The following is a 24,582-nucleotide window of genomic DNA, read 5'->3' as shown; positions in this document are numbered from 1 at the left end:
GAAATTATTTTTTTCCGCATGTAGGTTTCAGGCAAAACCAAAAAAATGTACAGTATTTCATACAATATAAATTGCATGGTTGTGTTCAATGAAGAACATTAAAGTTTGTGTAAGGCATTCAGACACAGTGTTTTTTTCTTCTGTTTTCACCTTTATCCAATCTAGTCGTGGCGCGCTATTGTGTTTTTTTTATATTTAAATTGTCCTGTTTAGTGCAAATCACACGTTAATAACGTTTGTCACCTTTATTGCTAAGGTCATCTGATATCATTTTCATATGGCCGGAAAGAGTGAAATTGTGTTCAGAAGAACGAAGGGTCGGTATGATGACTGCGATCCAGACATGTGGGATGACTGTGCTTTGATTAAATCATATGATGCTGCAGTATCTAAAGAGCCAGTAGAAATGCCAAACAATGAAAGTTCCCAACCATCTGAAGATGAACCATCTAGTTGTGCTGATGGTGGTGGTGAAATGGTATGGAGTAGAGATGCTGGGGTAATTGGTGAAGAGACTCAACCAAAGTCAAAACGAAAGAAAAACAAGCGACACAAAAGAAAAAGAAATAAACAAATAGGTACCTTAGCGATGCGTTAATAACTTAGCTAAATAAATGATCTAATACATACTAAAGTACGTTTGTTTTGAGTGCATAACCTAATTAAAAGCAAATATGCCACTCTATTTTCTTAACACCAGTTCAACTAATTTCTAATTCTAATACAAAGTATTTCCATGAATGCTGTTGCCTGCAGGTATGTGACTAAACATCATGGAAGTACTTTGTATATATTTCTATGGAGTTTCTTAACTTGATCCTGAGCCAACTACTCGATATGTTGATTTTTCAGAAAATACATATGATGATAAAACTGGCTGGAATGTAGGTGATGAATGTATGGCTTTGTATTATGAAGATGGAATGTATTATAGAGCAGAAATTGTGGACATACAGAATGGGTGTGTGATTGTAAACTATATCGACTATAATGAGGAGGAAACCGTTGAGATTGGAGATGTTCACCCCAGACATTTATGGGAAAATGCAGGAATTGATTTATCAAAACCTCCCCAAACTTGTGTTAGTAGCAATGACGAAGATGAAGAAGAAAGTGGTTTATCAACTGAAAATGAACAACAGCCATTGCCCAAAAAAGTAAAAGAGAAATGCCCAAATACATCTTCAAACAGACAAGCAACTGCCCCAATGTTTCCCAATGAACAATTCTTTAATGATAGTCATGTTTCAAACCAGTTTCCACCGCCACCTCCACCAGTTGTTCCTCCATTTGGGACACAATTTAACAATTCACAATCATCTTGCAAAAACTGTAACTGCTGTCGTAACAACAGTTTATCAAAGGAATCTTTATCATCAATGTTGGTGAGTTGGTACATGGCAGGGTACCACACAGGTTATTATCGTGGCGTACATTCTTCCATGTCCAAGAAGTGTAGCAAACCTTCATAAATAGTTCTTCTTTGCAAATACGTTGGGTTTATTGACAAAAAAAGTGTTTGTTTTGCCCGCCTGCTTTGTTTTGCAGACTATTTTTGATTGCGACCTGGAAAAGTTTGCTGTTACAAAAGACAAACACAATAACGAGTCATTGATATTTTGTTAGGTGTAAGTTATTTGCGTCTAATGAGACCAACTTAACACAGGTGGAATACTTTAATTTAAATTCAATAATGCTCTACATTATCAGTGGCTTCCGGTGCTAGGGCTGGTCCTAGAAAATGAAATTAGAAAAAATATTACTCTTCACCTGAAAAGACTCGTATTAGTTAAAAACATTTTTTTTATTTTGTAAACCTTATCAGCATGTGGCCCGACGTAGTCAAATAGGTTAGGTGTACCTAGGCCCGGCTCTGGGACCGTCACATCTTTGTCAAGAGGATCCACAGCATTGCTAAGTACAGTCTTTATGATTTAAAAGTGCATTTCATTCAAACACAGAGCCGCAGAAAAAAAAAAACGACATGACATCAAAAAATGTATATGACCCCCTCGCATATAAGCTGAACAAACGGTACATTAAAAAACTTTATAAGTGGCTGCAGACAATCGAGAAAATCCGGTCAGCAGTATAAAAATCCCAAGAATTATGGTTGAGAGTCGCATTCTGCACAAGTAACTTGCGATAAATGATGTTTTGGTGGAATATTGACAGTTTTCTTTATTGATTGCAGGAATTTGCAGTTCACTGAGGCAAATGTTTATTCAACCTTAACTTTTTTCACAAGTTTGGCAGGCGATGCAAATAAAGAGTGTTTTCGATTGTCAGGCCTTTAATAAACGCTATCGACTGAAATATATGTGAAAAACTATGGTAAAAATGGATGAACCTTTCCTTTAGCAAATTGTGTTGTATTACATCCGTAAATGTTCTTTTTTTTGTTGGAAACAGCGACCCTGTGTACTTTATCAACACGTGCGATTGATCATCAACAAGATCCATGACGCAACAATCGCAACTTGCAGCTGATCCATACACCTCCGAAATACATAATTACCTCTAAATATCCCTCCGGACGACTTAAGTCTACCGATTAGGGTCAAAGGAAACCTTCTTTGAACCCAGTTGACGTTTTCGTTTTTTTGGGTTTTGCTTTGAGGAAATCACCTTCGCATAGGACCCTCACTCGATGAACTTTGTAGTTTTATCGGTGCCCTTATGTCATTTTATGTTTATACGTTTGGACCTGAAATATATTTTCAGAAGGGAGTTTTTTGTTTTATATATTCTGTTACGTTTTCACCACTAATAACGTTCAAGTAATCAGTGAAGTCCGTTGACTACTTATAGTGTCGCAATATTTTACTTCTTCAAAGATTTTTGCTTTACTTCATCTTTTAAACTAACGTCATTTTATAAAACATAACAATTTACTTAAGGGAATGCAGCAAAAATTAACCAAAAGTTTAAGTTAACGAGGAATTTGTACAGAAAGGAACCAAATAAGTGCCCTCATTCTGTTGTGGCAATAAAATGATCGCAAATTTGCTTTAATGCCTTCCTAGAGGTTTGGATGGTAAACCTAAACGCTGAGTAGAAGCTAAAGAAGACGCCACGAGATTTTTCCCTCAGAGAATATTTATCCGTTTCCAAGAGCATTTTTTATGATGAATAAAAAATTTCAATATATGCGAGTGTTGATGTAAACGACCTCGAGGCCCCTCGAGAGGGAGTTGCAGCCGGTGCAGCACACCAGGGCCCCAGCTCGTTAAGGGGGCCCGTGACCAGCAAATGGAGGCCCACGAATCAAGGGATTTCTATCGTAAACGCTGGATTTCACTGACAATGTCATGTGATCTAATACAAAAGGTTCTCGCACAGGCACAATTGTATTCTCTAAAAGGCCCTGACCTCGAAGAGAGTATTTTGTGGTAATACTCTCCCTGGAGCCTCAAAGAGAAGTGACACAGGTCGTTTCTACTGTAGATCCACGATGTTTCAAAGCAATATTAAACATAAATGCTATTAAACAACGCTGAAGCGTGTATTATGATACCAGACAACATAATGGAATTTGTAACTTCTTGGAAAGCTAATAAATCACATGCTTTCAAAACAAGTCCACATAGAAAGCAACATTTCCTCCAACGCGAAATAAACTTGAACAAGTCATGCGTGAATCTCGTCGTTGCAATATTTGCTTCAGTCAGAAAACACTGAATGTTGACCTGCGTCATCGTCGCGAAAAACACTTTAGCAAATAATTAACGAAGTGCTTTACGGTACCCGCTCACCTAGTTTGCTGTGTAATGCTTTGCAAGCAGCCAATTACTGATAACGAACTTTTTCCTTAAAATTACAGTTCGCTGATTAGTGCCATGAAGCAATAGTAACAAATTGCCATGGGTATATGATACGTTACATTTTAAGGTAACTTGTTCAGTGACGAATATTAGCCTGGTGTAGCTCAGCTCCAATGTATCGTAGTATTCTGGTCTTTGTTTAAAGCTACTAAGATGAAACTTTATTGCTAGCAGTAAATACTAATTGTATATAAAACAGAAGCAGGATCAATTTCGTCTGGATTTCATGCTACTTACGCATGCTGTTGTTAAATATCAAAGGAAGGTTTGTGAAATACAATAGCCCACAAGTTTAACGTTATATTTGAACAGTGATCCAGACTGTAAAGGTGTCCTTTGTTAAGATAGGCATTGTCAATGTTCGATTCCTGAGAGGACATGGAGCAAACTTCTTTCTCAAACAACGTTCTATCTAAATTACTTATTTCTTTATAGGCATTTCAGATAAAATACATTACGACAATTTTTTTTTGTTTCAGGTTACATTTAGCACGAATAGATAAAAATTACATATGCAATTTCGACTAAAATGCTTCTGGTTGTCTGCGATGTGCTGTTTGGCATTTGTCAAAATGAACGTAGCCGACCAAGCAGACGGTGATGAATTATTTCAATTAGACAATGGATGTTCAATAACAAGAAGACCAGCTAATTCTACAGCTCCCCCTATGTAAGTTTCTGTGTCGTTTCTCGTGTGTCAGTTGACCTACACCAGACAGAACGCAACATTAGATTTGATACATTTGTTTTTACGCCCCCAAGTAGACCATGGTATGGAATGCCCTTACCGCATTTGAATTGTTCTGGAGCTGGACTCACGCGTTTAGTTGTGGAAGGTGTTGTGGATGATACAAAAAGTATCACACTGTCATACAACGACCTAATTGAATTCCACGTTGACGATTTGGAACCATTCCCTAACGTTGAAAAAATAGAATTGAAAGTCAACAAATTAACCAGAATCGTTCCTTCGAGTGATATCAGTGTGGAGTCCCTAAACTACTTTTCCGTTTCGTAAGTTAATTACATTTACGTGAAGTAACGTCAAAATGCAACACGATTCCACATTGTTTCCCACAGGCACAATTCGCTCTCAGAAATTCCCACCGAAGCTTTGCGAAGTTTCCCAAATCTAAAATTTTTTGTCATGTTTAGCAATGCCCTAAAAACCGTGAGAAGAAATGATTTTCGTTACAACAAAAAAATTGAGGTATTTTTCATTTAAATGCAAACGGTGTTTGCATTGTAGGTTATTAATTAATATTTTACGGATCTATTGAGGATTTTTATTTGCCGGTAAACCCTTATCCTAATGACAAAAACTATATTTTATTGGTTTACCCTTTAACCTTCAAACATACTTTACCCTTCTTTTATTGCCGATGTATTTTTGATGTATTTTAGTTTCTCTATCTTGGTCCAAATCCAATTGAAACGTTCGAGGATGATTTTCTTGCCAATATGAATCTCACTGGTTTGGGTCTGCGCTCATGTGGTTTAACAACAGTTCCAACCCACATTGCTACCATGTCAAGTTGGACGTTTGCTAATAACTGTGTTAATGAAGTAAAGCTTAACACCCTTTTTTGCAGAGCTCATTTACTTGGACCTTTCTGTGAACAAACTTACGAACTTGGAACCGAACACATTCCGTGACTGTCAACAGCTTCGTTGGCTGGAAATATCCTCAAACCAAATAAAAAGAGTTGACCCACTTGCTTTTAAAGGTATACCAGCGTTTGGAATAGTTCAATATTAAAATGTTATAATAGTAGTCTAAATGTATAAAATTTAGGTGCATATAAACTGAAAATTAAAAAATTACTTATCCGCAATCTCACAACTTCAATTACAGGTACTTACAAGTTGCAAATGGTCGACTTGTCCGATAACCTAATCACCACAATTCCTAACGGTACATTTGCTGACATAAGCAAAGAACGCGTGGAAATCGATTTGTACGAGAACCCAATAAACTGTGACTGTAAAAATGCTTGGCTGAAAAGTTGGTACGACAAGGTATGTTTGTGGTGTAGTCTGTATATCTGCATTTCAGCAATAATATGAGTTTTGTTTCTCAGCTTGTTGAAAACGATTTGTCAACTGAGTTACGTTTGAAATGCGAGCAACCTCTGAGAAACCACGGAAAGAAAACGTATCAATTGAAACAGAGTGACTTTATTTGTCGCTCCGACGATCAAACATGGCAAGGTGACACTGTGTATTAGATATAAAAAGTATAATAACCACTGTGTGTACCTGTATCGAGCATTGGGTTAACTTACAGTGCAGTGATGTAAAAATGTCTATAAATCAAGTTTCTGGGAAGTACCCGTTTATTTTTAAACTAACATAAGCTCAAGTCATTGTAAGTAATTTCATGTGAATTTATAACAAAATTATTTCCATGAGTTTTGAAGAGTATACCCTAAATTACATCTTCATTGTTAGATTGCGTGAGTCCTACAGACACCCCAGTTTCCAGCACCACAAGCACTGCAACAACAACCACACCTGTTCCTGACGCCAAACTGTGTCCTGACGGCTGTGTTTGTTATGACGAACATGGTCAAAAGTACGGTTCCGACATCAAACCACCCCCCACGCGCCGTCGCGGGTAATTTCACAAGATTCTCCATTCACAATTAATATTTAATAAGTTTAATGGTAGCCTGTTCAATAAATATCTGACTATGTGGAAAACGCATGTGCTCTGCCTTAAAAAAATATTTGTCACTACATATTTCACCCTGGGCAATGTACATGGGTTTATGCTTTATCTATAGGAGGTATGGCAGCATGAACAACAATCAACTCAGCGTCACTTGCAACGCTGTTGGTTTAACGCGAATTCCAGTGGAAAGTATTCGTTCCGACATACGGATGATCATGCTTTCGGATAATAACATCAAAACACTCGACATAAAACAGTTAAAAAAATTCAAGAACCTGACTATCCTAAACCTTAAACGTAAGTGGGAATATTTTTGTGAAATAAAACCATAATCACCATGTTCCCAAAAGTCAAGCACTAATCATTTCATAGGAAACGGGATCAAAAATGTAAAGGCCGATCCAAATACACTGCTGCCGAGTATCACGGTTTTAAATCTTCGGTTCAACAACTTAACTTCGGTTTCAAGAAATCATTTCAAAAGTTTTCCGAATCTTCAAATCCTTGCTTTATATCACAACAACATCCAGGCCTTTCCAAAAGATCTCTTCGCGAACAATTTGTGAGATACCAATTAGCAGTTGCAACATTATACAAACAAAATAAAAAAGCTTATTATAGTCAGAAGTGGTTCATTACTTTTTAGTATCTTTGTGACATTTTTGTTTGCAGAAAGCTCAATCGCGTGTATTTGGGTCCGAACCCGGTCAAAAACTTCCAGTTTGACTTTCTAAAAAATGTGGATATTTACAGTCTGTCATTACGGAATATGTCTCTGAAAGTAGTACCTTCAGAAATATCCACAATGGTAAGAACGAACAAAACACCTGCATTTCCTTGTCATCGTTACGATTTTAACTTTTTCCAGAAAAACCTAACTTTCCTGGATTTAAGTGACAATTTCATCACAAACTTGCCCAACAAATCCTTCTCCGGTGCAACAGCTCTTTATCGACTTGTGATAGAAAACAATAAGATTTCAAAAGTCGAGGCCAATGCATTTAAGTAAGATTTTGGATATTATCCACTCGGCGTTAACGATGTGATAAATTCATGTTTGCGCTTGTATGCAGTGGTGCTTCTTTGTTACAATGGCTTTACTTGTCCGAAAATAAAATCACCAGCCTACCGTCTGGAGTTTTCTCCAACATCAGTCAGGAACGATTAAAAGTGGAACTGTGGAGCAACCCCATGGTGTGTGACTGCAAACTGAAATGGTTTAAAACATGGATCGAAGAAGTGAGTGCATCTTTATAGAGTGATAATACATGTAGCTTGGTTTGTTTGATCTAACGCTACATTGCCCACACCGCATGTACAAACACGATGCGACATAAACCCACTTGAATTCTTTACATGTAATTTGTCACTTTTCATAAAACGTTTGAAATGAAAGCAATGTACAAGTATACGTATAATTACGATCAGTTAGTTCTGTGAAGACATAACTGTTACACTAATAATCAACAATTCCATTTTATTTTAGAGAGAAGAAGCTGACCCGACCACGGATATTAGATTTGTTTGCGACTCTCCGACCAGAGTGCACAACAAAAAGTCTGATCAAATGTCTCCCGATGAGTTTGTGTGTTTGGATGGCGATACCAACGCAGACAATGACTCAACCCCAGCAGGTACGCCTACAATTTTCCGCATAATAAACAAATTAAATTGTTGGAAATAAAGTCCCCGGGCTTACTAATATAATTTATTACAGCATCGTGTCCGGTGTGCAAAGTTTCGGCTGGATCAATTGCCCTAACTGCCATTCTAACTTTCGTTGCCACACTGGTGTGCTGTTGTGTGGCGTGGCGATGCACCTTCAAAAGGCGGTACGGTGAATTGTTGCAGTACGCTAAGCACAGGGACAACTTTGAACAAATGGATGACATGTAAAAAAAACTACGCCAAATGCTTATTGCTTGTACTAATTAAACAATTTTCAAATCTGCTTTGTTTTTGGTTTGTAAAGTTTGCGCAAATGATTCGTTGAATAAAACTGTTTTTGTTTGTACGAATATGGGGAGAAACGAATGGTCTGTTAAATTTGATTGTTGACTTAAGCACTTCATCAGTTGTGTTTACCCACCTTAAGCATGTGAGGAGTTCATGAATTGAATGTGTGCCTCGTTAATTTATTCAACAGCCTACCATTATCCAATGAGTTTGTACGTTCGCAAACAGTCTGTTGCCACCTTTTGTTTGCCTGGGTGTGGGTAATAACTAACCTGCGCTCAACACCTCCCTGCAATGTCCCACTCGGAGTTCATGCAGTCAAAGGCAAATGTCAAGATTAGATTTTCAAAATCATTTTTTATGTATCTTTACGTTTGATCTATTTCAGTGCAGGAAGCTCAGTATAAACTGGTTTTAGCGTACTTTCAGAAAAGAATATAAACTAGCAACATAAATAAAAATTTGTAACAAAGTCGTCAGCGATTACTTTGTCATAAGCGTCCACCCGAAGTAAAAGCAATGCAACTTCAACGAAGAATTTTGTGGTTGGTCGTTGTCTATGGTTTAGCCTTTGTTAACTTGGCTGTATCTGACGAATCGGATAGAGTTGAAGTTTTTCCTCTGGATAATGGTTGTTCGATTACAAGAAGACCTGCAAATTCAACAGTTACACAAACGTAAGCTTAATATATTGTACCGCGACCTAACCTTGTTCAACAGCAAACTCTACAAAATTTTGTTAACATACACAAACATGAAATGGTCTTGTACATGGTCTCGGATGAGGAAAAATAAAATGTCGTATGTTGCATTTGAAAGTGATATTTTTGTAAGACCAATTTTAATATTACCCTTGATTTTTTCATCTGCAAGGTCTGTATTTCAGCAAATGAAAAAGTTTAAATCGTGAAATATTTGCTTATTTTGCGAAAATATTGTTTGCAGACCATGGTATAAGTTGCCCTTACCGCATTTGAATTGTTCTGGAGCTGGACTCACGCGTTTAGTAGTGGAAGGTGTTGTTGAAGATACAAGAAGTATCACGCTGTCATACAACGACCTCATTGAATTCTACGTTGACGATTTGGAACCATTTCCTAACGTTGAAAAGTTAGAACTGAAAGTTAACAAATTGCGGAGAATTATTCCATCCTCGAAATTAACTGTAAGCTCTTTGGGATATCTTTCACTCTCGTAAGTTACATTACGCCCTCTGTATTTGGGTCTCGATCCAATGTCCTGAGAATAATTTTTGTGTCAAACAGACATAACCAACTCACAGAAATTCCTGATGAAGCTCTACAAAATTTCCCGAATTTGAAGTTCTTTGTTATAATCAGCAATGCTTTGAGAAATGTACGTCGGGACGCGTTTCACAACAACAAAAACTTGCAGGTGGTTTTATAACCTTGCATGTGCGTAAACCTCATTATATACTCCATGGCCAATGTTTGTTACAATAGTTCTTATATCTTGGCGGGAACCCAATCAAAACTTTTGAAGACGATTTTCTTGCAAATATGACTCTCACTAGTTTGAGTTTGCGCTCATGTGGATTAACAAAAGTTCCATCCCATATTGCTACCATGTCAAGTTAGTTTATTTAGGAGTTTCTGCTTTTCAAAACAGAACAGTATAATAAGAGTGTGTGTCATTTTCTTCAGGTCTGATGTATCTGGATTTGTCCGTAAACAAGCTTAGAAATTTGAAACCTAATACATTTCGTGGCTGCGAGAAACTTCGTTGGCTGGAAATATCCTCAAATCAAATAAAAAGAGTCGACCCGCTCGCTTTCAAAGGTTTGGTCAAAAGGTTGATTAGCTTTAACTTATTTTTAATCTCACAATTTCAATTAAAGGTACTTACAAGTTACGAATGGTCGATTTATCCGATAACCTAATCACCACAATTCCTAACGGTACATTTGCTGACATAAGCAAAGAACGAGTGGAAATTGATTTGTACGAGAACCCAATAAACTGTGACTGTAAAAATGCTTGGCTGAAAAGTTGGTACGACAAGGTAACATAAATATTCTAATTTTGCGGTAAACGCATTTAACATTGAAATGTTTTAGCTTCTGGAGCACGATTTATCAACGGAGGTAAGATTTAAATGTGCTCAGCCTCTGAGAAACTACCGGAAGAAGTCGTACCAACTCAAGTTGGGAGATTTTACTTGTACGGCAGATGACCAGCAATGGCAAGGTTTTTGTTTTGTAAAATGCCAGTATTTAGGTTGACAGGGTAATATAAAATAGATTAGTAATAATAAATATAAAAAAATATTGTAAACCCTTTGTATCTGTATGTGAATCGCATTTATTTTACAAAGGCAATAATGCTGCTTAGTGACCACAAATAATAATCCAAAAAGTGACTTTGGTCCTACTTGGCCAAGATGTCATTTTGTCGTATGCTCATCATTATCAAGCGTTTCATTGGACGTAACATTTTGATCATGGACCTTTTAATACAATGTTAGTGAACACATTTTAGATTGTCGCAATCCAACACCCCAATCCAGCCTACGTCTCAAAACAACAACACCCAGTGCTTCGGCCGACCCAACGCTTTGCCCCGACGAGTGCACTTGTTATGATGAAAATGGCCATAAATATGCAACGCCCGCCAACAGTTCTGGACCGGGACCGCGCATTAGTATCCAAGGGTGCGTAGCATGTTTAAATATCTTAGGTATTTCGTCCGCAGAAAAAAGATTTTTCAATGGTGACCAACATTTAGACCAATGACAGCCACTTCGATAATGTAGTCATGGCAGTGTTTAAACACCGCTGCTTGTAGATTTTCCCACATTAAATTTGCAACGCTCAGCGTTAGTTGTGCTTCCGTTGGATTGACGCAAATTCCGGTGGAACAAATTCGATCCGACGTGAGAATGATAATACTTTCCGATAACAACATCAAAATCTTAGACCTGAGACAACTGAGAAAATTTAAGGATTTGGAAATTCTGGAGTTAAAAAGTGAGGTTTAATTACGTCGCTAATTCTTTTTTCAATATCCTGATATGTTTTTGCAACACCAAAACATTTTCTACAGGGAACAAAATTGAAGTGATCAAAGCTGATCCCTATACAAGTTTAAAAGCATTAACAGTTTTAAACCTACGCTTCAACAATTTGAGGTCCGTGACGAAAAATCATTTCAAAAGCTTTCCGAACCTTCAGATCTTAATGCTTTACCACAACAAAATCCATTACTTTCCTTACAACTTGTTTCAGAACAACCCGTAAGTTTCTAATTCAACTTACGCTTTGCATAGCAAAACAATTCCAAGATTTTATTCAGAAAACTGAGAAGGGTATATCTGGGACCAAATCCGGTGATCAGATTTCAGTTTTATTTTCTCAAAAGGCTAAAGATTCAAAGCCTTTCCTTGACAAATATGTCCTTGACGAATGTTCCCCGTGAAATTGCAACCATGGTAAATAAGAATTGTTTTGTGCTGTCGTAAGTGATGTATATTTTATTGGTCGCAGAAACACCTGACCTACTTGGATCTGAGCGACAATTCCATTACAACTTTACCGAAAAACGCATTTTCAAACGCCACTGCGCTTTATCGTGTTGTATTGGAAAACAACAAGATATCTACAGTGGATGTCAACGCCTTTAAGTAGAGCTACACAACAATTATCGCTTGATAAATTGTTTTCTTTATTTTACGTTTTACACCTTCCAGCGGGGCAACGTTGCTGCAGAAAATATATCTTTCTGAAAACAATATCAAAAGCCTCCCGCAAGGCGTTTTCTCCAATGTAAGCGAGGAACGATTAAAAGTGGAACTGTGGAGCAACCCAGTGGTGTGCGACTGCAACATGAAATGGTTCAAAACATGGATAGAAGAGGTGCTGGGGTTAATTAAATTTTGTAATGTTGCTATTGGAAACATTTAAGGAGTTGTTTTTGAAACAACGTAAACATACATTGAATTTATCTTGCATAGAAAAACGTAATTTTGTGTCTGACAGTGTCCGTATGCTTTAAACCTTTGACATTTAAAAAAACCTTCTTCAGACTGAAGAACGTGATCCGACCACGGACGTGAGATTTATTTGTGATACGCCATCAAGTGTTCACAATCGGAAATCAGATGGGCTTTCTCCGGATGACTTTAAATGCACAGAAGATGGTGCTGGTGCGAATATTTTTAAATGAATGTTACGCATTCGTTTTTAACTTATAGGTACTTATGTAGTTAACTAAACCTAATCCATTGAATTGCAGAGTCGTGTTCGGTGTGCAAATCACAAGCTGGAACTTTCGTCCTTACTGTGTTTTTAACGTTAGTGTCCACAATTGTCTTCAGCTGTGTGGCAATGCGATGTGTATTTAGACGGAGGTACAGTGAATTACTGCAGTATGCCAAAGAGGGGCGCAGCTATGGCCAGGTTGCTGGCATGTAAAAACATTCATACATTTTGTCTTGTGTTCCATTCTAGTCGTGGAAAGAAATTGACCACGACTTTGTGGCCTTGAGGTAATTGCACAACATTCTTAATTTCGTCCGCTCGATTTAATCAAATAAAAACCCTGCTTCCTGCGTATCGCCGTTGCTGTCAGAAGCTTCCGAATGCACGTAACCGCAAAGCGCCCCAACCAGTCCTTGCGGGAAAAAGATAAATAGATATTCCTGCATCGACATTAACCATTGACTTTTTCGCGTACGTCGAACTCACGTAACGAAGTGCCACACTGGCCTCGTTCTGGAAGTTCGCGTTGCTCCGAACCACTATGACATCACAATGACTTCCTTCGCGACGATGCGGCGCTTTCTCACACGCAAAAGAACAAGCAAGTGCCTGACCTGCAGTCGCGATCTTTCCCACGGAAGCTTGCCTGGAATAGGAAACCGCCGCTGAAGTGGCGATTGGGGCCACAATTGCCCCCCTGACTCATTGTGCCTGTGCGGTGCAAGGCAAGTGCAAGGAGTCTTAGTCGAGAGAGTGCATGATCACACTTGTGGTCTTGGTTTTGAGCTTAAGGTTCTCCATCACGAACCCCTTTCAATTCATTGTTGCGTGTCAGTAGAAGTATGAAAGAGACTCAGATCAGTTTTTTTGTATCGTTGAAGGTTGTTGGATTAGTTTTAACGTAGAGTCTCGACATACAAACTTACTTGATCTGGAAATATGTGGATATTTAGATACATCGTCACTGCGGTGATGTTAACTGCAATTTCGCATGGAGGTGAGAATCCATCTGTTTAAAATTCATGATAAACTTGTTTTGCTGAGTAAAAACCATTTTAGACAAACTATAATTAAAAATAATTATATATCAAGATTTAATTACACCTTGATTAGATTGTTGTTTTTAGAGGTTTTTTCTTGCGAATGCAACTTTAAAAAATTCACAACTGCTTCTTTTAAAGTGCGATTAGTTGCTTTAGTCGAAAAAAAGATAATCGCCATATTTAATTGAATAATCAGTTGAGTCGTGTTCTAAACGATGGAAGTGTTTTGGAGAGAAATCATTCGCATAAGGCTCCTCTGGCAAAAAATCACTTTTCTCCTAACTTACGGTAGTTATTTAACAAAAACCTTTCTTCAGGACATGTGACAGCTTTTAAAATATGTCTAAATTACGTACCATCATTTATTTACCATGCAATATTGTTTCAGGGCGAATTGGAACCACGCGTTACAGACAAGTGCTGGCCGGGGACCAAATTAAATTGCGATGTCAGGGCGAAGCTACTACCGGGCAAGAAGGTCTCCAGTGGAGCTTTCCAAAATCTGTGTCTTCTGGAATGCGTGGAATTGTCCTTCCCACAAGAACCGAACTCAGCGGTGGAAGACAGATTTTCAGAAGTTCTTTGAAGCTAGATAATGCTACCACTGAAGACACAGGTTACTACGTGTGCAAGTACCGAATGTCCAGCAACGCTACTAACGAAGATGAAGTGGAAAGCGCACTAACACAGGCCTGGATCAAACGTGTATACGTTTATGTATACGGTGAGGTTTCGCCACTAAAGTTCGGGTAGTTCGGTCCTATCATATTACATATGTTATTGGTTAGATGGCGAAACCTTACTGCTGAACATGCCCGGCGACATTGAAGCCAACATTCACAAGGATTTCGTAGTCCCGTGCAAACCTACTAAAGAAGAAATGATTATAAGTTTAACAAAGATGGCATCCAAAACCCCAGCTAGACGGGTAAAAACTTGTCTTATAACAATTACACGTGTATACACAATTAGTAATGAATTCGATGAAACATGTTGATATCATCGTAGTTGTCCCATGACCCGACGATCGGCATTACCGTTCACAACGCTACCGATTACGACGACGGGATTTGGAAGTGCACAGCAAAGGACGGCAAAAAAACGCAACACAAACTCATTCTTGTCGTAATCAACCCAGGTATATAAAAAAAACATGACGCGAAATGTGCTTTAAAAAACGGCAAAATATTTGTTGAACAGAAACCCAAAAAGGAATGACTGGGCTGCAGATCATAGCTGACAACTATGCCTTTTTTGAGCACACTGTTACAGTGAAATGCCAAGTAAAAGTTCCCAAAGGAAGGCGACCGACCTTTGCGTGGAGAGCTCCTAATCGACAACATGTTAGCAGCAGATTGGTATGTCAACGATTTCTTCCCGAATCACCACAATATTTGTTGAATTACGTAATTTCTCATCAAAATCATTTTTAGGAAATAAACACGTGCGTTTTGGTGCCGCATTGCTTTGCTCATTGCTTTCATGCACACGTAGCACTTTTTAATGTGAAAATTAATCGAAAAACGTCAAGAGCTTTTGTGTAAATCTTTCTCTTACTCACAGATAACTTACTACAAAATAGAGGAAAAGCTAAGTTCAATGATGGTGTGGGGTTCCAAACTAGAGTTACCCAAAGCAAGTTTAAACGACAGCGGCACATACGGTTGCGAAGCCATGCTGGACGGCGTGATGAAACAGACCGACACCGACATCGTCGTCTACGGTATAACTAAAGGGTCGAGTTACAGTTTGTCGGATATATTTAACAGCACTCCGTCTCTGTATAGAATCCCGCTTCATACAAGTAATCAAGGAGCCAGCAGTGGGTGGGGATAACCAAACAAGCCTCAACGCTGTCATGGGATATCAAGTGGCAATAAATTTTTCCGTTGACGCTTATCCGCCACCGACTTTTACGTGGCAAAATGGAAGTACCCAGTTGCGCAATGGGGATGGGGAAGGTTCGAGAATTCTCATTAAAAGTTCCAATCTCCTGATACGCGACGTCCGGAGGGAAGACGAAGCAATCTACACGTTGACAATAACAAATTGGGCTGAGGTGGTGCGCCGACATGTCTATTTACGCGTCATCGGTAAGAATTTTCTCCCACTTTACCGATTTCTTTCCTGCGATGCAACCTAACTTTCCTTTGCAGATCCCAAAAAGCCTGAAATACACGTGGTGGCTGAAGAGGTCGTGGTGAACTTGGGTGACGACTACGTAATGGTCTGCAATGCCTCTGGAGCTCCAACACCAACTATTCAGTGGTTTCACTACGAAGCTCTCTTGCCTGGAGGTATGGTAGCTTTAGGAGATAAATGAAATTTAGTGACGTTTGTTTCCAACCTGTGAATAACCTCGTAGTTGCCAACGCCGAATTGCGAATCCCGAGAGTACAAGCTGATGATGGCGGGACTTACTCTTGTCGGGCTCGAAATGCCTTTGGTGAAGCAACCAGCTACCAAGTTTTGCATATCAACGGTGAGACCATGCGCAAATGCTTGGGACAGCATGGGGATTATTGTCTCCTTTTTCTGTACAGATGCTAACCAATTGTATCAAGCACTCTTTTCGTGCCTGTCTGCCGTCTTGTTTCTTACCGCCGTGTGCTCTGCATGGATGCTTATATCAAAGATTCGCAAAATCAAAAAGGTAACTCGTTTGATGAAACGCCCAAGCATTTTAATCAAACCATATCTGTAAAAAATTTCTTTTGCACACTCAGTCATGCCTATAACATTGTGTTGGTCGACATTTTTCAACAAGTAGATAAAAAAGGAATTGTTTTTATTTTGACAGTTGCAAAAACAACTGAGGCTTGAACAGAAGTATCTGGTTCCAGTGCTGGACATAAAGCAGATACCTGTTGAGGAACACGCTAAATGTTTGGACTACGATGCAAAGAAATGGGAATTTCCGAGAGATCGACTAAAGTTTGGCAAAACCTTGGGACGCGGTGCATTTGGGAAGGTGGTTCAAGCTACGGCCTTTGATCTGGAAAGGTCGTCTTCCTGCAAAACTGTGGCCGTGAAAATGTTGAAAGGTAGGAATTGCCCAAAACCGCAGTGTTATTACTTTTTCGGGCTGTTTACTTTCCTCCAACCGACATTTACCGTTCACAGCCTATTTCGAGAGGCAAAGCCCCTTTTGTCCTGTATTTGCGTCCGAATAGTACTCTCTGTTGAACTTGTACATATTTAGCCTCCGTCAGTCATACAATGACATCCTTGGCCAAGTTTGCCCCTGCGCTCCGTTGCGACAGTTTTGAATATTTTCGGAATGACTTCCGTCAAAAGTCAGCGTGACATTGCGATGAGCTGTGTGGGCACAGATTTGCGTCCCACAGGCCGAGTCACCACCACTCGCTCGCTCCGGCCTTTCAACCAATGGAAATATACCATAATCAGCTTATCGGGCCAATCCACGGGCAATGCAGGTTCCATTTACGGAGTGGCGCCGCCAGTCTGCCGTCCGGGACCATATTTCCCAATGCGCCAATCGGAAGTGTTCGAGGAGTCGAGTTGCCCGTTCGGGCCCACGCGCTTCTCCAGTTTGACATTTCCATTCATCTACGCATTGCGTATGCCTACGTCACGCGGAGAACTTTTCGCACAATCGAGGATCTGAACAAAACAAAAACAACTGCTCCCGAACATTTTGTATGCAGATTTTCGAAAGATAAAATAAGGCGCAAACGAGTCAAGCAATTAATAAATACAACTGCCTAAACATAGTTTTGCAACAATCAAATAAGCATTGCGGAACAGTTACGAGTAATTTGCGGTTTTGCGAGACGATTTGAAGTTCCAATGACCAAATATTTCTTTCAGTTGGATCCCGCACCAGTGAGTACCGAGCACTGATGTCCGAGCTAAGAATTCTTATTCATCTTGGTCCTCATTTGAACATAGTGAACTTATTAGGAGCGTGCACCACCAAAGACGGTAAGCGAAATGGGAAACAAAAGTGAAACCGTTTTAGGAATTAATTTATTACTTACATTGCTTGTTGATGAACAGGTCCTCTTATGATCATCGTCGAATACTGTCGTCATGGCAACCTGTCCACTTACTTACGGAGCATGCGCACTTGTTACATGGGAGGAAGAGCGGAATGCAACGAGAAGAAAGATCTGAACAATGAAACAAAGAAAAGCAGACTCCTCAGTGAGGACTCGGCGGACGACGGAGCCTTCTCTGCGTTGGAGACCGACCGTTCGAGTTGGTTGACTGACAAGCGAGTTAGCAGGGCTTCATGTACCAGCGCCGCTGACACGGTCACGTCACAGGAGTTGGACTGCAACCCGGCCAAGTATTAAACTGTTTCATTTTTTTAACTTGCCGGTTTTAAAGGCAGCATTAATTTAAACATTTTTTTTTTGATATTTGTCTGTGACGTAAATCTTTTTAGAACGACTATAAAAAAATTATTTTACACCCAGCAAAAAATACTTGGCTTTGGGCACGTTATACGTATTTACGTTACCATGAAAAAAACACGTTTTAAAATCACAATTTATAAAAGTTCCGTATAAAAGCCTGCGAACACATAAAAAACAGACGTTTCAAAATAAAAACTGTGGTGATTTTTTTTCTAAGACGTTTCTTTATTTGCAGCGATTGCGTGGATAGCCGCATGAGTCTGCGCAAACAGTCCGAGACGAACGACGATGAAAAAGAAAAGAAAGACGAAAAAACAACCCTCACACTTACAGACCTGTTGTCGTACAGCCTCCAAGTTGCCAGAGGAATGGAGTATCTGGCATCCAAAAAGGTGAGTTGTCCCAACATGGCATATGTTGTATTTAGCCTCGCAAAAACAATGAATCATTGACGAAATCAGCAAATCTTTTGGTCGGTAACGTGGCCAAATCGGAGTCTGCAGACACTCAGTCGCCTTGTTTCCTGCGATTGGGGGTGAAAGTTGGGACGGGCAATGTGGGAAAGTCACCTTCTCTTGACTGTTTGGCGCGCGAAACAAGGCCAATCGCCCAAACTTATTCAACAAGTGGTGATTGTTTTGTAACTTCTATGCGACGTAAACTCGTGGAGTTCGCATCGCATCCTTTTGGCAATTTTCTTATCCAACGACCCAGCAATTAAATCTTAAGGATCGCACAATCAATCAAATTGATTCCCAAATATGATGCTAATTGCCAAAAAATTCGTCACAATAAACAGGCCTTAAATCTCACATTATTTTCAGTGCATTCACCGGGACTTGGCTGCCAGAAACGTGCTAATTTCTGATTACCAAGTGGTAAAAATTTGCGACTTTGGATTGGCAAGAGATGTGTACAAAGATCCTGATTACGTACAAAATGGTGAAGCTCGCTTGCCACTGAAATGGATGGCACCGGAGTCCATTTTTGACAAGATATACTCGACAAAGAGTGACGTGTAAGTTTACGACAAGAATGCACTTTAATTCCGTCTCAATTGCAGAACAGAACCAAACAAATTTATTTACATCCAATTCAGGTGGTCATTTGGAGTCCTTCTGTGGGAAATATTCAGTCTTGGTGGGTCGCCGTACCCGGGTCTCCAGATAGATGAAGACTTCTGTAATAAGCTGAGGAGAGGAGTTCGCATGAGCAAACCACAATACTCCTCCGATTCCGCGTAAGTTAAAGACATGCTAAAGGATTTACAACTTTCTCACTTCGTGCAAGAACAACGTTTTTTGCTTACAGCTACTCGAACATGCTTGCATGTTGGTCGAACTCACCAGAGGAACGACCGACCTTTACCAAACTGTGTGAAGCACTGAGCGACGTTTTGCAAGAGGAAGCTGGACATGTAAGTAATCGATTCAAATAGAAGTTGTTAAAAAATTATTAACATCAGTTTATGCAGTCAAAAATCAGCAACAAGCATGTCACAAATTTTAAAACATTCAAATGTTCGCAGGAATATCTCGACATCCTTAAAATTTTCGAGGGAACTGTCGAAGGAAAAGTGCCTCTTCGAGGAGTCGGCCCACAAAAGTCACCTGACGAGACATTCGACATCAAGGACTGCAGCAAAAATGCCGACGAACCATGCACTTCATGTGAAACTGTTAACTACACAGACGTGCAGGTATTACAATAACCAAAAAAGATTTTATTTAATTTCTTTTGCTGTTAGTTTTGGTTTCGTACATTGCAAAAGTGCCTTAAATCGATTACACCAACAGGTAAAGTCATTAAAAAAGCAAGAGGCTTACGCTCAGGACGAGACAAAACGAATATCGGGGATCACACAAGTGGAGATCTCACACGAGAATATTTCCCTGCGTCATCAATTCTCCGATGACGGTAAGTTATTGATTTTTATAAAGGTAAATGTAACCGCTGGTAATATTTAAGTTGAAACGTGGTGCATAGTGTGCGTACTAATTCAACTCAACTATTTTTTTTATTTGGTAGCATGTCTATCCGAAGACAGTGGTCTCTGTACCGACAGAAACCTCCTGTATGTGGACACTGCCAGTTTCCGATCCTTGGACACGTGCTCAGCTGCATCTGGCGACGCGCCACCTCTTTATGATGACGTCATTGCATCGAGGAGCAAGCAATACTAGGCATTATAGACGGGTCTTATTAAAAGTCTATCATGTTAATGTTTAGGAATCACAAGCGTTGGTTATTGCACACAGCCAGGATATGAATACATCAGAACAAGAAACATTACCTGGCCATATTGGTGGTATCCTAAGGCAGAAAGACCGCCATAAAAAACTGACATTCGAGATAAAACAAGCAATTTACCAAGCGTGTGTCAATGTGTCCTGAATATTGTAATTGAGATTGGTTGGACACCTATCTCCCACGTAGCTTATCGTTTGTCCGCGTTTTTACACTGTATGGACAATAATGAGGATGTTGCATTTGCTCTACAAGAGTTTTGCAACCCCTGATAATAATTCTGTTTTGAAACACACGGTTTAGTCGGAAATGTTTATCGGAGGTTTCTTGGCACTTTGCGATGACAAAACATGTCCCGTCGTAGTATTACTACATGATATTATCCAAGTTCCATACGAACCACAAGTCATAACTTGTCACGTATGTTTCAACATCGCACCGATGTGTTTACCGTAAGTTAGTAAATCTAACATTTTATTTCTATAAAAATTATTTCTCGGCTTTTTCCAAGAACCTGTTCCCAACTTAACTTGCCTTTGTTCATAGTTCCGTTGTGTTCGTGTACATACCGTCCAATAAAACAAAGGTAAAATGAATTTTTTGGCCAACCCACATATCTCTTGACAGCAAGGTTTCTGAGAAGGTTTGTAATGAAGGTAAACGAAGGCAGATACGACAATTCGGAGGCGAAGCAAAGGAGATAAACTTGACCTGTGCTACAATAAAGCGTCAAGACCACAAGCGATACCACGGTCTAAATTATGTCCGACAATCACGGTGAATACCAGACAAGATACGTGGACAAAACACCCACTAAAATGTGAAAGATGCCAGGGAATTAAGTCCACGACAACCGCCTTTGCAACAGAAAAAAGGATAAAAGCAGTAAAACAGTGGGAGGGAATGATTCCAAGTTAGAACATTGTGGTGTAAAATACTTGAGGTTCTTTCGTATTATAGACGGGTAGTTGGTACAAGCAGACAAGTCTTCGACCTATGAAGGATTTCAAGCGGCTCTTTGCAACAAATTGCTTATTGCAAGTTGCAGGTCGCCGTTGGTTTTACTGAGCTCCGACTCAGCCTGTGATCGTTTAAAGCCCATTTCCATTAACTGGCGAACTTTGTCATTAAAATCATCGGTGGATTCTTCTTTGACTTCATTTGTTACTGGTTCACTTATCGCTGTATTAGCAGTTTCGCGTTTCAACGCGTCAGCAGCCGATTCCTGTACAAAGGTGACGTAAAAAACGATGGATTATAAATCACAATCGCTCTTCTTCTGGTAATATGCTAAACGAAGATTTTATGAAAACAGAATTTTCTTTTCCCATGCAGCTAGTCTGAAAAACCCTTAGTTCCGCCATATGGTAGGCTACACTATGAACATATTCATTGAACTTATCATATTAATAATTACTTGCAGGTACTAAGTTTAGTTTTGTTAGGTCGCTGCAGCACTTGTGTGCAATTTCTAGCTGTTGACGATATTGAGGTCATTTAATCATTAAAAATTAAAAGAAAGCAATCAAAAGTTTGCAAAGTTTTGGAAACCACAGAGTTCAAAACTTACCATTATTGCTTTGTTTATTTCCTCCTCTTCATTTGTGTGGTTTGAAGTAGTACCAGGAGTTTGAGAACTTTTTGGGTCATGTAAGCGCCCATGAGATGGCAACTCACTTTCAGCCAAAAACTGCGTTTTAGTTTTTGTTGTGCCTATCGTAAGACCATTTTCCCTCAGGTCAATGACACAGAGATGCCTAAAATAAGAGCAGTTTAATAAAAAATTTACTGCACAAAACAATGTATGCTGAGTTCTTGGAAAGGATAGGATTGAAATTTAGACCTGGAGTCACTAAAAAATGCAAGTGATAGATTTTTTTCTGCTGGACAAATCTTATTTTGGGGACTGAATTAATATGTCTATACAAAGACCATAACCAGCCTGTTTAAATTAAACATATCCAATACCGACTATTTCAATTAAAAATATCCAATACCAACCTTTAAAAACATTTCAACAGCCCTAAAAACATGGATCTAAGGTCTTTAATTTTTGACAAACCTGCGAAGCATATCTAAGCCCAACAATACATCCATTGGTTGATCTTCAAGGACAGAAAAAGAACACTGAAGAAATACGTCTTCTATCTGAATTTGAGCCAAGTGAATGCGGCCAAGTATTTTTTGTGTTCCGACACCTTTAGCAATTCCAGCCCATCGTTTATCAACTAGTCGCATGATGTTGCATCGCTCGGCACATTGCTTGCTCATGATCGTCATTTGTGCTCCGGAGTCCACAAAGGCTTAAACCACAAAAAGATACTGTTTGGTCACACACCATGCATAAAATTTTCCTCTGATAAAAAAAACTTGTGACATTAACAAAACAATAATTAGAATAATAACTTCAGGAGAATTGGTCTCTTCAAATAAAAATATGCAGCACATAGACAGATTTAAACTAACAACACAAAATCAAACTCTTCATGGCCAAAGGTGTGTACAATTTGTTATGTTCTTTTGGAAAAAGTATTGAACACAACATAAGGGCTGCCAAAGTTAAAATGTGGTAAGGCTATGAAATACTACTTAGAAGTACCTTTCACAAAATGGCCATTCACTTTGAGGTTTATCCAGAGCATCACTACTTGCCCAAAACTTTCAGGGGCTTCCTCAATGGCCATGTTCATGTTTTCTTCAATATTTTTTCTCTCGATTTCCTCAGCTATTTTTCGTTGAACTTCTAGGTCCATTGGGTCTGAGTTTAGCAACCTTATTTTTTCTTCTTCAGCTTTCTGTGCAGCATCCCTACAGAAAAAGTTGAAATAATAACCCATGTATGGGCTTAACACAGTATAGCCACAAAAGATACAGTCAAGTTTTACATCATCATTACCTTATTTGTTTAAATTGCTCTTGGAGTTTTTCCAAATCCCCTTTTTCGATTGATTCAGCCATGGCTGGATTTCTTTCTTTTAAAAGCGCAAAGTCGTGAGGATTCTTTAAAAACCATTCTCTGAGTTTTTGTGGGTTACTAAAATCCTGTCGTGCCTGAGTTCTGGGTTGTTCGGAAGTTCGAGAAGATGAACTACCAGGAACCTTTAAAGTAAGCCCATTTTTTACAATCTCAAATTGTTAATAAACCAAAGTCACAAAATACCTGTATATTTGAAAAGTCAAGATTTGGCAATTTTGATGGTTTTGGACTAGTTGAATGATTATATGGTAGAGAGGAGGGTGGAATACCTTGTTGTATTAAGAACATGTCATGTTTGACAACATTATAACCCTTTAAAGTTTTTTTGTCATCCGAGAGAGGGGCACTGTTTAGGAATACTTTCATGTCTTTCGCATTTATTCCACATTCCGCAGAACATAAAACTTTAAAATCTTCCAAAGTCATGTCAGGGTTGATATCAGTGCTAAAATGCACATCCACTGAAGGCACATAAACATTTACCAACATTCTGACTGGATATTACCTTATTTAATTATACTAGGTCTAAAGTAAACAGGCATATATAAGGTTACCCAAATGATTTGAAATTTAGCAGCACACCTTAACCAAATTTGTAAAAGGTACAACATCATGAAAAATATGGGCATGGCACTGGGATAAAAACTTATTTTATTCCGTCACAATAATCCTACCACTTTCATTCACATCTGCAAAAATTACTGTAACCAGGTTAATAAGTTTGGTTCAGTGCAGAGCCGACAGAAGAAACAGGTCCAGTCTTTGAAGTATTTCAAACTTTCGCAGATACTGCAGTAATCTGCTAAGATCTAGTCATCCAGTCAATGGTATTTAGTAACTGCTTTACAATTTATTTCTTGTTGTTCAATAAAGTTTGCGTGGTTACGATTTACGTCCGGTTGTTCAACACAGTTCAACAAGTTGTGCTGAATGCCTCGCTTTATTTTGTCGTTGTCGCGCATGCGGTGACAAACAAACACACAAATCCTGTTGTAAATACGAGAGATCAGTATTTTCGCGATTGCGCTCGTAGACCAAATAGACGCTGGTCGACAAAACTTTAAACGCACATAACTCTGCCGTTACTCGCCGAATTTTCGTAGTTTTTTTATAAGTTCCAGAGATTGACACAAACTTAGTCATATCAGATACTACTAAGTGGAGACTTAACACTGCACACGTACCAACGACACAAATAATCTTAGTAGTCTCTGGTCATACGCCGGTTGCACGCGAGATATGACTGTAATTAGTATTACCGCT

The 24,582-nt window shown here is 39.0% G+C and overlaps 5 protein-coding genes across 5 annotated transcripts; 4 read left to right on the top strand and 1 right to left on the bottom strand.

Moving 5' to 3' along the window:
• Positions 1 to 265: 265 nt before the first annotated feature.
• LOC145911602 (uncharacterized) lies at positions 266 to 1,563 on the top strand. The gene is made up of 2 exons (XM_082998998.1): positions 266 to 578; positions 853 to 1,563. The coding sequence occupies exons 1-2, from the start codon at positions 278 to 280 to the stop codon at positions 1,470 to 1,472; spliced, it is 921 nt and encodes a 306-aa protein (XP_082855124.1). The 5' UTR covers positions 266 to 277; the 3' UTR covers positions 1,473 to 1,563.
• Positions 1,564 to 4,602: 3,039 nt separating this feature from the next.
• Positions 4,603 to 8,394, top strand: LOC145911571 (uncharacterized). The gene is made up of 14 exons (XM_082998962.1): positions 4,603 to 4,838; positions 4,905 to 5,034; positions 5,229 to 5,358; positions 5,417 to 5,551; positions 5,680 to 5,843; positions 5,906 to 6,035; positions 6,276 to 6,441; positions 6,611 to 6,795; positions 6,871 to 7,060; positions 7,171 to 7,306; positions 7,367 to 7,503; positions 7,572 to 7,737; positions 7,985 to 8,132; positions 8,216 to 8,394. The coding sequence occupies exons 1-14, from the start codon at positions 4,603 to 4,605 to the stop codon at positions 8,392 to 8,394; spliced, it is 2,232 nt and encodes a 743-aa protein (XP_082855088.1).
• Positions 8,395 to 8,973: 579 nt separating this feature from the next.
• On the top strand, positions 8,974 to 12,883 carry LOC145911861 (uncharacterized). The gene is made up of 15 exons (XM_082999304.1): positions 8,974 to 9,131; positions 9,400 to 9,648; positions 9,720 to 9,849; positions 9,918 to 10,047; positions 10,119 to 10,253; positions 10,313 to 10,476; positions 10,532 to 10,661; positions 10,953 to 11,124; positions 11,259 to 11,440; positions 11,517 to 11,706; positions 11,766 to 11,901; positions 11,957 to 12,093; positions 12,160 to 12,325; positions 12,495 to 12,615; positions 12,705 to 12,883. The coding sequence occupies exons 1-15, from the start codon at positions 8,974 to 8,976 to the stop codon at positions 12,881 to 12,883; spliced, it is 2,379 nt and encodes a 792-aa protein (XP_082855430.1).
• A 665-nt stretch (positions 12,884 to 13,548) lies between these two features.
• Positions 13,549 to 20,898, top strand: LOC145912513 (vascular endothelial growth factor receptor 1-like). Its single transcript, XM_082999996.1, has 20 exons — positions 13,549 to 13,667; positions 14,102 to 14,437; positions 14,502 to 14,641; positions 14,722 to 14,851; positions 14,914 to 15,071; positions 15,277 to 15,436; positions 15,501 to 15,806; positions 15,870 to 16,010; positions 16,079 to 16,195; positions 16,257 to 16,366; positions 16,514 to 16,757; positions 17,545 to 17,658; positions 17,734 to 18,025; positions 18,331 to 18,487; positions 18,920 to 19,113; positions 19,195 to 19,335; positions 19,407 to 19,512; positions 19,624 to 19,794; positions 19,892 to 20,012; positions 20,124 to 20,898. Exons 1-20 carry the CDS (start codon positions 13,610 to 13,612, stop codon positions 20,276 to 20,278), a joined length of 3,351 nt encoding a protein of 1,116 aa, XP_082856122.1. The 5' UTR covers positions 13,549 to 13,609; the 3' UTR covers positions 20,279 to 20,898.
• Positions 20,899 to 20,999: 101 nt separating this feature from the next.
• LOC145910872 (protein DDI1 homolog 2-like) lies at positions 21,000 to 23,840 on the bottom strand. The gene is made up of 6 exons (XM_082998087.1): positions 23,503 to 23,840; positions 23,239 to 23,441; positions 22,942 to 23,150; positions 22,405 to 22,645; positions 21,913 to 22,099; positions 21,000 to 21,567 (listed from the first exon to the last, which is right to left on the bottom strand). The coding sequence occupies exons 1-6, from the start codon at positions 23,806 to 23,808 to the stop codon at positions 21,349 to 21,351; spliced, it is 1,365 nt and encodes a 454-aa protein (XP_082854213.1). The 5' UTR covers positions 23,809 to 23,840; the 3' UTR covers positions 21,000 to 21,348.
• Positions 23,841 to 24,582: the final 742 nt, after the last annotated feature.

Source organism: Ascidia mentula, chromosome 8 (genome assembly GCF_947561715.1).
Source record: "Ascidia mentula chromosome 8, kaAscMent1.1, whole genome shotgun sequence".
NCBI lineage: Eukaryota > Metazoa > Chordata > Ascidiacea > Phlebobranchia > Ascidiidae > Ascidia > Ascidia mentula.
Note: the sequence above shows the minus strand (reverse complement) of the source record. Positions and strands in the feature narration are given on the sequence as shown.

What these genes read in the sequence shown, in the direction of transcription:
- LOC145911602 (XM_082998998.1), top strand. Translation starts at nt 278, where the DNA reads ATGGCCGGAAAGAGTGAAATTGTGTTCAGAAGAACGAAGGGTCGGTAT. An exon ending in AAAAAGAAATAAACAAATAG is followed by an intron (nt 579 to 852) that starts GTACCTTAGCGA and finishes TTGATTTTTCAG; the next exon opens with AAAATACATATGATGATAAA.
- LOC145911861 (XM_082999304.1), top strand. Translation starts at nt 8,974, where the DNA reads ATGCAACTTCAACGAAGAATTTTGTGGTTGGTCGTTGTCTATGGTTTA. An exon ending in TGAAAAGTTGGTACGACAAG is followed by an intron (nt 10,477 to 10,531) that starts GTAACATAAATA and finishes GAAATGTTTTAG; the next exon opens with CTTCTGGAGCACGATTTATC. An exon ending in ATGCACAGAAGATGGTGCTG is followed by an intron (nt 12,616 to 12,704) that starts GTGCGAATATTT and finishes ATTGAATTGCAG; the next exon opens with AGTCGTGTTCGGTGTGCAAA.
- LOC145910872 (XM_082998087.1), bottom strand. Translation starts at nt 23,808, where the DNA reads ATGTTGGTAAATGTTTATGTGCCTTCAGTGGATGTGCATTTTAGCACT. An exon ending in TTGACTTTTCAAATATACAG is followed by an intron (nt 23,442 to 23,502) that starts GTATTTTGTGAC and finishes CTTACTTTAAAG; the next exon opens with GTTCCTGGTAGTTCATCTTC. An exon ending in GGCTTAGATATGCTTCGCAG is followed by an intron (nt 22,100 to 22,404) that starts GTTTGTCAAAAA and finishes CTCTTATTTTAG; the next exon opens with GCATCTCTGTGTCATTGACC.
- LOC145911571 (XM_082998962.1), top strand. Translation starts at nt 4,603, where the DNA reads ATGCCCTTACCGCATTTGAATTGTTCTGGAGCTGGACTCACGCGTTTA. An exon ending in GTTACAACAAAAAAATTGAG is followed by an intron (nt 5,035 to 5,228) that starts GTATTTTTCATT and finishes GATGTATTTTAG; the next exon opens with TTTCTCTATCTTGGTCCAAA. An exon ending in CCCCCCACGCGCCGTCGCGG is followed by an intron (nt 6,442 to 6,610) that starts GTAATTTCACAA and finishes CTTTATCTATAG; the next exon opens with GAGGTATGGCAGCATGAACA.
- LOC145912513 (XM_082999996.1), top strand. Translation starts at nt 13,610, where the DNA reads ATGTGGATATTTAGATACATCGTCACTGCGGTGATGTTAACTGCAATT. An exon ending in GGCCGTGAAAATGTTGAAAG is followed by an intron (nt 16,758 to 17,544) that starts GTAGGAATTGCC and finishes TATTTCTTTCAG; the next exon opens with TTGGATCCCGCACCAGTGAG. An exon ending in AGCGTGCACCACCAAAGACG is followed by an intron (nt 17,659 to 17,733) that starts GTAAGCGAAATG and finishes GTTGATGAACAG; the next exon opens with GTCCTCTTATGATCATCGTC.